This window comes from Monodelphis domestica, chromosome 6 (assembly GCF_027887165.1).
Source record: "Monodelphis domestica isolate mMonDom1 chromosome 6, mMonDom1.pri, whole genome shotgun sequence".
Classification (NCBI taxonomy): Eukaryota; Metazoa; Chordata; class Mammalia; order Didelphimorphia; family Didelphidae; genus Monodelphis; species Monodelphis domestica.
In genome coordinates this window covers 156,621,801-156,632,643 of record NC_077232.1, presented here as the reverse complement: position 1 = coordinate 156,632,643, position 10,843 = coordinate 156,621,801, and the positions used below count along the sequence as shown (strand labels likewise).

The window sequence follows — 10,843 nt, the reverse complement described above, 5'->3', positions numbered from 1 at the left end:
GTAAATGAAAATATCAATGCACCAGCAAAAAGCACATACATGTACAAGTAGAAACCTAACTGTCATGAAAAAGGAAGCACTGTTGTCCCAAGAAGAATCTTTTTGGAATTATTTAAATGTTGAGATAGATATGTAATAAATAAATAGTTTGGGTACTAACTACACAAATATAGATCATAGATTTTCTTTACCATCTGTTCTTCCATAGTCTATTGAATGGGCTTGAAAATTCCATCTCTTTCTTTTTCTTTCTTAGGGAAATCTGTTGGCCATCTGTTGTCTCTAATTATTGCTTGCTATATGACAGACCCACCTACTTGTCTGTTCATCCATTTCCTTATCAAAGTCTTTAAGTCATTTCTCCAATCCAATCATTCACAAATATTTGTAAAGCACCAGGAGGTGTTTCTTAGACAGAAGTCAACATTGGTAATATATTATAACCAATTATATTCACCATTAGTCTTTTCATTGCCCTTTGGATCATCTAAAATTTGGTTCTTCTGAGAACTTGGTATTTCCTGATTTACAACCATATAGCAACACCAGGTAAACATTAATATTAAAGAAATTACTAGAGACAGCCTTGAATAACTCAAGCATTGGGTACAGTCAGAAAGATATAGGTTCATATCTTTTATTTTTCCAGTCAAAATATTTCTGCCTTTTGAACAGGGTCTTCGTCCCAGTGGAGCCTGTGTAATATTTATCTATATCATTGTATGCTAATAAATGCTTTCACTGATCTATTATTAATTTCTTGGAAATATTTGGTCCCTGTTTCTCTAAAGTGTATGGTACTGGGGAAGGAATTCCTGGCTATATAAAACTTTGGCACCAACTCAATGGAAGAGCCTTCTTTCAAGACTTGTAAATGTAACACTTTGAGCCCCACTAGAAAAAAGAACATTCTTTGAATTTTCACACTTGTATAGGAATTGATCAATCAACAATTGTAACAATTGTCTATGAAATACCTTAAGTGCTGGTGTTTAAAAGATACAAAAGAAAGTTCCTGCCCTTGAAGAGTTTATATCCTGTCAGGGAATATATACATACATATATATGCATACATACATATATATGCAAATATATATGCAGATATAAAATATAAGCAAAATAAATGTCAATCAATAAACATTTATCAAGCACTTATACTATGTGCCAGCACTGGTGATTATGGGGATGAAAGGAAACCACTAGTACCTTAAGAAATAGAAGATAAGGGGGCAGCTGGGTAGCTCAGTGGATTGAGAGCTAGCCCTAGAGACAGGAGGTCCTAGGTTCAAATGTGGCCTCAGACACTTCCCAGCTGTGTGACCCTGGGCAAGTCACTTGACCCCCATTGCCTAGCCCTTACCACTCTTCTGCCTTGGAGCCAATACACAGTATTCATTCTAAGATGGAAGGTAAGGGTTTAAAAAAAAAGAAAAGAAAAAAGAAATAGAAGATAAGCAGCTAGCATTCACTGCCCTGATGTAGTGAAAAAACCTCTGGGAATTTATATAAAAATGATATATCTGCCCATCCAGGCAAGTTGATAGGACAATAAAGCAGTCAATGAGTTAGTCAACAAATAGTCCTTAAGTTTTCACCATGTGTTCATAATTTGCTAATTGCTGGAGATATAAAGGCAAGCATAGTCCCTGCTTTCAAAGAGTGCACAATATAATGGAGAGAAAATGTCTACATGAAGGACAAATAAAGAGTCGTCAGAAAGTAATCTAAAAGGTATTAGCAACCAACAAGATCAGAAAAGCAAGGCCTCTGCAGAAGATAGAACTTGAGCTTAGTCTAAAAGAAAACCAATGAAACTAAGAGATGGAAGTGAAGAGGCAAAGCATTCCAAATGTGGAGGATAGCCAGTGCAAAGATATGGGGGGGGTGGCGGGGAAGAGTGTTAACATCATGAAATAATTGGTTTTAATTCTTACATCATATTAGAAGATACCTACCCTCTCACCCAAAGAGATGAACATGATTAAGGTAGCTAAAACTGTATGACAATATTAATGATGAATTCCTCTTAGTGGAAAAATGGCCACTAACATAGACACGCCACAAGGCTGATATTTTAGTCAGGTATTCTCACAGTATCACTAATTAACTGGCATCTTTAAGAATGTAATAAACCTTCCACCATGGGTGGTTCACATGTGGTCAAATGAGACTGCTATTAAAGCTATTATACCTATATTATAAATTCAACTAGGAGAAAAGCCAACAGATAGAAGATACCCACTTTTAGTAATCTACCCACTTTTAGTAATCCCTCTCTGGACAAGGCATCTTATCATTCTGTAGGTTCTTAGAAATTGTGGCATTGACAATAATAATAATATTAGCAGAAATTTATATAGCACAAAGCTTATAAAGAGTATTCTATGTTAACACATTTGATCCTTACAACAATCCTATGAGATAGAAGCTATAATTATTCCTATTTTATGTGAAGAAACTGAGGCTCAGAAAGCTCAAGTGATTTGGCCAGAAAGTAAAAACTATGTGACACTGAGCAATGAACCAGAGGATTTAGGGGACTCTTGTCATATGTAGAATCCTGTGGATGAGGGTGGGTTGCTCCTTCCCTGCTAGAGTGAGGCCGTGTGTCCTGTGCCAAATCAAGAGTGGCAGTCATTGGATCAAGTCAGGTTTTTGCCAGATTTTTGTTTGCTCTGCAGAAAAAGGTCCATTTGTAGGATCCTACCTGGTCTATGTGTGCTGCCTGGGAGTTTCTTTATTCTTAAGTTAACAGAGAATCAAAAGGTTGATGATGTAGGTTGCCCTTTGGCAAATAGATTTCTACTGAAGCCTCTTTGGACCTTAATTTTTTTTAGCCATAAAATAGGGAAACAAATTTTTTCCTGATTGGCTCACAAGTAGAAGCAAAGAACCAAAACTCATTTTATAAATGTGATGATAATCTTCTGTTATATATCAATCAATCAACATCATCATAGCAGAGTTGGTGGTATTGTCTAATCTTTATTTTGGAAACAAGATTGTGACATTTTTTACCATATTTTTAAATCTTAATTTTATCAGTGTCATTTAATAATGAAATAAGACAATAACTCCTGGTCATATATTAAGAACAATATAGACAACTAAATACATTGGAGTCACAATGGAAACTGGACTTATATTAACTCACTAGGTTTATGAGAATGTGAAATAGTAGATACTGCCTTAAAGATGGATTATGGGTAAGGTTTGCTTGAAGTTCCTCCAGGGAAAAGTCAAATATTAATGAGAGTTAATCTTCACTTTTTCCTCTCTATTAGAAGTAGAAGGACAAACTTCTACTACTTCCCCATTGCTCTCAGCATCTATCAACAATCCATGTATACTACCCCACAAATATAATTTGTCAATACATAAAGCAAACTCTTAAGAGGTCAGTAACATGAAGATTCACTAGGTTGCCTGGATGCAAATCAGATTAATCAAGAAGACATGAGAATTTTTGCCTAACCACAGAATCCTGAAGACAAGAGTCTCAGTGATATTATGGATTTAGGCCTTGGAAGTGAGGAGCCACTACATCAACTCAGCATCCCTGTATCATCAAACCACTGTTTTACAATCTGGCTACATGTCTCATCACTCAATTGAAATTGCTCTCTCCAAAGTTACCAAAGAGTTCTTAACTGCCAAGTCAAATGGTCTTTTCTCAGGCCTCATCTTTCTTGACCCTTCTACAGTATTTAATACTGTTGACTATCCTTTCTTCCTAGATACTATCTCCTCTGGGTTTTCCAGACACTGCTCACTACTAATTCTCCCCCTAGCTGTCTTCTTCTCAAGCTCCTTTGCTGGATATCATGAATCCCAACTATGGGCATACTCCAAGGTTCTTTCCTGAGCATTATTCTCTTCTGTCACTATACTCTCACTTTAATGACCTCATTAATTTTCATGAGCTTAGTTATCACCTCTATGTAAATTACCCCCAAATGTACATACACAGTTTTAGACTCTGGCTTGGGCTGTACTCCTATACCACCAACTATCTATGGGATAATTTCAATTGGCTATACCTATAGGACAATTTTGGGTACTCTTCATGACCAAAAAAGAACTCATCTTTCCTCAAAAATATAAATAAATTCTTTCAAATTTTCCTATTTCTGTTAAGGATAGCACTAACTTTCCAGTCACTCAGGCTCATAACCTCTCAAATCTGAGTCATCCTCAACTTAGTATATTTAATCAGTTGTCAAGTCTTATTGATACTTCCTCCTCAACACATATTCTCTCTATTCACATGTCCACCACCCTAGTTTTAAGGTCTTATTACTTCTCTCCTGGACTACTGAGATAGCCTTGTAACAAAGGACTGGTTAATACAGGCCCAATCTTTTGAGCATATGTAATCTGCTTTGCCTAGAGCCAACCCACAGCTATTATTAAATGGTTAAATTATACTCTAAAGACATTAATTTGTACTGACAAATTATATTCACAGTAAATACTGATGATTGATTGGCGGGGAGGGGAGACACCACAGATGAGAGCTTAGGATAGTTTTAGAAGAATATAAACTCTTCAGGTTTATACTTCGAGTCTGAAGGAGAGATGCCATGTAATTCTGGGGACCAACTTGCTAGTGCAAAGGCAGTTGAGGTTGAGAGAACTAATATAAATTGAAGCTTTGTTGTTCAATTGTTTCCATAATGCCTGACTCTTCTTCTTGACCCTATTTGGGGTTTTCTTAACAAAGATACTGAAATGGTTTACCATTTCCTTCTCCAGCTTATTTTAAAGATAAGAAAACTGAGACAAATAGGGTTAAATGACTCCTCAGGGTCATAAAGCTAGTAGGTATCTAAGATTGAATTCAAACTCAGGCATTCCTAATTCTAGGCCTAGTGCTCTATACACTGTGCTGCCTAGCTGCCCCCAAAACTATGAGGCTACTGCCCTGTAATAGGCCTCCCTACCACAGGTCTCACCACACTCTTTTCCTAAAGCACATGTCTGACCACACCCCCTATTCAGTAAACTCCAGTGGCTCCCTACTGCTTCTAGTAGAAAATATGAACTCCTAAGTTTAGCATTTAAAGTCCTTTACAATTTGACTATAACCTTTCCAGTCTTATTTTATATTATTTCCTGATGGAGGCTGGCAGTGGGGAGTAAGTAATAGGAACATGAGCCTCATTCTCTGAAATCTTGTATTTCTTGCCACTTAGCACTAAACATCAACTACAAAACCTGTAATTTCAGCATCAGTCAAGCATGAATTGCAGATTCATCATTTACCCATTCTGTAACATCAATCACCTATACTGGATCTGTACTGTTCTATAGTGAGCATCAGCTTTGCGCCTAATTGATTTTATTAATTACTTTTATAGTTCTTTATTTACTTTCATTCTGAGCTGTTAGACACAATTAATTGCCTGTAGTGGTAGTCTAATGGGACGCATGATCCCCACCCATGTCTCCATTCCAGAAGTGCAGTGAGACCTCTCCCACATTGACAAATGTTGATCAGGCAGGTATTGGGGGGAACATGGGACATGTGCACTGGGGACTCTGGCATTCCAGAAAGATCCTCCAAACCTGCACATGCTCCTTATTCCCTATGACATGCATGCTGAATCCAAAACCACACCTCCACTTAAATTTGGCCAAGCCCATTTCTCAGGGTTTGGGGCAGAAGTGAAGATTTCTCTGGAAGCTCCCAGAGCCTAAATAAATATGCAAACCCTAATCCACACCTGGGTTGCTACTCCACCATGGAACTGCTGCTCTGCACCTGGGGCTGCTACTCCACACCAGAAGAGCTGCTATTCCATCAGCTCCAGAGGGCCTACTCTCCTTCCCCCAGGGCTTATCCATTAGCCCTAAGTCTATCTGATTAGCCCCCAGACTATTTAATCAGCTATTAGGCTATTATTAACACAATAAACCACTTCTTCAAATAAAGTTCTTTTTTTACATCTGTACTGAACAGAGTTTGTCTCCCATTCTTGGGGCAAGACCCTGCCATAAACTTGAGTTTGTTTTTCTCACATTTCCCTTCACACCTTCTATGATGCTACCATGCTAGTCAGCTTGCCTTTCTTCATACACAACACTCTATCCTTTATCTGTCTTTATACTGGCTGTTCCCCACCATACCCAGGATACATTTCCTCCTTTTCACCTCTACTTCTGAGAATTCTGTTTCCTTCAAAACTCAACTCCATAATTATCTCTTGATACTCCTAACCTACTGCTGTCTTCCTGTATTCATTTTGTATGTAAACATGCATTAAAAGGCAGGAAATGTTTCATTTTTGCATTTGTATCCCTGCCCCCTAGCTAAGTCCCTGGCATATTGTGATTAATAAAGACTTACAAACTGGTTATTCCATTTTTTCCACCACTGCAGCCAAAGTTTGCTCCTATCTACTGAATTTTGCCATTACTTTCTCTTGCCTTATCCTTCCTTCTTCCTCTTTTTCCTCTGCTACTTGAAAGCAACACACCTTTCATTTATTTTAGCAACCCTTACCTTTTATCTTAGAATTGATAATAAGTATTGTTCCAAGGCAGAAAAGTGGTAAAGAACTACAAAATTGGGCTTAAGTGACTTGATCAGGGTCACACAGCTAGGATGTGTCTGAGGTCACATTTGAATCCAGGACCTTCCTTCTCCAGTCCTGACTCTTCATTCACTGAGCTACCCAGATGGCCTGCACCTTTCTTTTAAAGGAATTTACTTTAAAAGTACTTTAAGAGGCATATTCTTAGGAAAGAGAGTAACACAAAAACTAGTAGAATTGTAGTACTTTGCACATGATACTAAGCACTAACTATAGACAGATTCCCTCTTGGAACCCTAGTTTTCCCTCAAAACCCAACTTACTTTCTATATGAAACCTCTACAGATAGTTTATCCCCTTTCCCAAGCTGCTAGTGTTCTTCCTCCGAAAACCATGTGGTATTCATTTTTTTTTATATTATATACTTACATGTACAGATTTTGTGTGTTCCTGAACTCCCTGCCCAAGGGAATGACTAATTCACTTTCATTATTCTATCACTAGAGCTTAGCATATAGCAGATACTTATATGCTTTCAGATTGATTAATGTACTTTACACAGCCTAGAAAAAGGTTTAATTGACCTGGAGGAAATAAACTTCAAAATAATTTTGTAGTGAGATTACAGCATAATCTAGGCATATTTACTAACATAACTAATCATTTGCCAATGCCAGAAAGTGATAAATCTGTGATCAGAAATACATGCCTTTTCTGAGTAACAATTGTGGCTTGTCACAGAAGGGTTACTATTGTCTTACCATGATTGACTATAAGTAACTGAACAACATCCATGAGCACAGGCATGGAACAGAACCCCAGGTTCCAGTTCTGAGCTCTGATAGTAACTAGTCTTATGACTCTGGGCAAGTAATTTTAATTTTTCAGTGCCCTTAAGGAATTCTTAAAACTACCTTCTTCTTCATAACTGTATCCTCGAAGTCCTCAAATCCCAGCTAAAATCTCATTTTCTACAGGAGGCCTTTCCACAACATTTTAGTGTTTTCTGTCGAATATTTCCAGGTTATCCTATATACAACTTGTTTGTATGCAGTTATTTACATTTTGTCTCCACCATTTAACTGTGAGCTCCTCAATAGCAAGGGCTGTCCTTCACCTCTCTTTGTACCTCAGTATTTAGCACAATGCTTCCATTCTAATAAGTGCTGCAAATTCTTGTTGACTTGATTCGTTCTGAAAGTGGAAGGGGATAGTTTATGCATCCCTACCAACCACATATACTCTCCTTCCCCAGATTTACCTCTCTATCACACACATACATACACATACATACATGCATACACACACAGAGAACAGTCAGCAACTCTTAAAGCCACGCCCTATCCACCCGCCGGAAGTAGAATTCGCTGGGAGCCGGAAACAGACCCCACCCCATTGCACGACATCACTTATCCCCGCCCCCGTGACCCCCAAGGCCCCGCCCCGTTCCCTGCCTCCCTTGGGCGGCGGCAGCAGCAGCAGCAGCAGCAGTAGCAGTAGTCTTAGCAGCAGAAGCAGCAGAAGTAGCAGCAGCTTCAGAGGCAGAAGAGATGGAGGAAGCTGACTCGCTCCCACCTCCTGGGGGGGAAGAGGCTATACCCTCTTCGGCTGCGGCGGATCCGGGAGAAACCAGCAGGTGAGCTGGCCCGCAAACCAGCATGGGTGAGCTGGCGCGGGGAAGCGCCGGCAGGACTCTAGGCTTGCTACCCCCCACCTGGGAGGCCGGAAGAGGGAAGCCGGGCAGTAGGCACCGGGCTGGGCCGGGGGGTGGGGAGGGAAGCCTGGCTGGGGACTAGGGGGCGGGGCCAGGTTCTCGGACCCCGAAATCAGTTGAAAAGAAATTACTCCTCCGCAACCTTCCGGGATGCCCACCCGATCGCTCGCGGTAGGTGCTCCACTCTTGGCCCCCAGGGCGCGGGGCCTCTGCGGCCACGCTCTCCGCCAGGACAGTGCTTCCTCTCGCTGCTGAAAAGCCCCAATCCCCAGGCGCCCCCTCGGCCTTCCTGCCACTCTGGTATCATTGGTATCTGCCAACCCAACCCAGATTTCATTTACTCTAAGTTAAATAGATGGTTGTTGAAGTATGCTGTAACTAAAGCATTTATTATTAATCATAGCTAATCTGAGACAAAGCTTTCTCAGTTTACCTACTCAGGTCCTCAAAAAACAATCCCTTGCTAGAACAGTTCCTTGTTTTCTAGCTTAATTTTTGACAGTGCTTGTACCCTTATTAACTTGCGAGAACCCAACGTCTTACCATCTCAAAATGAAGTATTCTAGAAACACTTAAGCAAAAATAAAATTATATTTGTGCTTTAAAAGTGTACATTTAAAAAGGAGGGTTTTTTTAGGCTTATAAAAGTTTAAATTTTAAAACTTAAGTATAATATCAGAAGTAGGCCTTGAATCCAGTTCTTTCTGACTCTGGGCTTGACTTTCTACCATGCTACCACTCAGCCACCTCTTGACAGGTACTAACTGTGTGAACCTGCATAAGTCACTTAATCTCTCAATGCTTTCTCCAAGATGATAAATTGCATAGGTATCCACCATCATTAGTAGGAGTTTCCTCATTCAAAATTTCCCCTATGAGTGAAATTATAGCTCCAGTCTTACAATTCTTAGATCATAGAAAGAATTTAGCAAATGTTTGCTAAATAGCAATCTTATTTACCCTTGTGATTTTTATCTTCTTTTTGCAGTACAAATAAATATTCTCCCAATATGTCAACTGACTCAATGGAAATTGATGATGCTTTATACAGGTAAGAACCCACAAAAAGCTAGGGTTTGGGGTTTGTATATCAGTATTTGTTTTACAGTGCTTATTTCTTAATATTCACATAATCTGAGGTTATCATTAGGCTGCTGAAGAATTTTGAAGACATTCAAAAGAATTCTCCCTCAAATTATGATTTGGAGAAAAATTTGTTAGGCATGAATTTAATTTTTTTAACCATATTTGAAATCTTAATTGATAATTGAACTACTGTTTGAAAAGTATTGGGCCTAATATATTTAAGCTGCTCTTGAATCTTAGTCACATTCTTAAAATGAAATCTGTTTGAAAAAAAGTATACATAGATAGATGTATAGACGCACATTGGAAAAAAACATTAGTTTCTAGGCTATACTCAGATTTCATAGAAGCCAGATTTGGGAAAAGTGACTTGATTTTGGATCAATATACCTTTAAAAAATTTTCCCCCATTTTGTAGGATGGTGAAGGATAATGACAGGAAATCCATTAACTTTAGTGAGTTATGAGAAAAGTGAGGTGATGACTGTTGAATCACGAGTACAAGAGATCAGTTCATTAAAGGAAATATGCTCCTATTAGACAATGTATAAATTATTTATTTGAAGAACAGTTAATTTAGCTGGCAGGGATATGTTGCTTTTTTTCTTACTGATCATTTTTTCCTTGAATATGGCAGAGTGGCTGAAATAAAATTAATAATGTTGCCCAAGGCAAATGAGACACATTTAATGTTTTTATATTGATTTAAACAGTGAAAATTTTAGTAGTTAAAGGTTTTCAGGTTTTTTCCTGCTTTGGAAGATAAATATCAAAAACTAAGAGGCCTTTTATGTCTAGGTTAGCCTTCATTGATTTTCTTTTGTTCTTTCTACATCCTTATACCACCCACTCCTTAACCCTTTGCATTCTGTTATTACTAGGATCATAGATTTAATCTTGGATAGGCCATCAAAAGTCCAGCTATCTCATTTTACAGATAAGGAAACTGAGACCTAGAGAAGTGTCACCTGGGTCTTAAGAAGTCAGTATTTGAACCTAACTCCCACTCAGACTGCTTTCAGTTTATCAGTGACCTTTTTATTGCCCATTCCAGTGAACTTTTCTCAGTCCTAAAGATCCTTGACTTTTCTGAAATATTTAAGGCTGTTTATCATCCCTAACCTTGAAATTCTCTCCCCTCCCTTGGCTCCCATATTGTTGCAATATCCTGATCCTCCTTCACCAGTGAATTTCTCTCTTGTTAGCTCTTTTTTTCTCCATGTACTTACTCCCTGTTGAAAGGATTTTCCTAAGTTTTTGTCTTTGTCCCGTTTCTATGTTCCTCTGTATCATGCTTTCTCTTGACTTCAGTTACATGTTTAAGGGCTTTTATTCATGCTAGGTGCTATAATTATATTTATATCTTATGATTTTTAACTACTACTTCTATTGGGATAATTCCCATATCTTCATCTCCTACCCTGATTTCTCAAGCATCAGCTTTTGTTTCTATCTTTTGCCAATGACACTTCATACTTCATGTACTTAAGGTTGATCTTTTCACCAT

General features: G+C 38.5%; 1 protein-coding gene across 1 annotated transcript in view; it reads left to right on the top strand.

Moving 5' to 3' along the window:
- The first annotated feature begins 7,965 nt into the window (after positions 1-7,965).
- UBA6 (ubiquitin like modifier activating enzyme 6) overlaps positions 7,966-10,843 on the top strand; it is a 62,634-nt gene continuing 59,756 nt past the window's right edge. The window contains exons 1-2 of the mRNA XM_007496380.3: positions 7,966-8,172; positions 9,239-9,301. Coding sequence (XP_007496442.1) covers positions 8,087-8,172; positions 9,239-9,301 — 149 coding nt within the window. The 5' untranslated portion in view covers positions 7,966-8,086. The remainder of the gene's footprint in view (positions 8,173-9,238; positions 9,302-10,843) is intronic.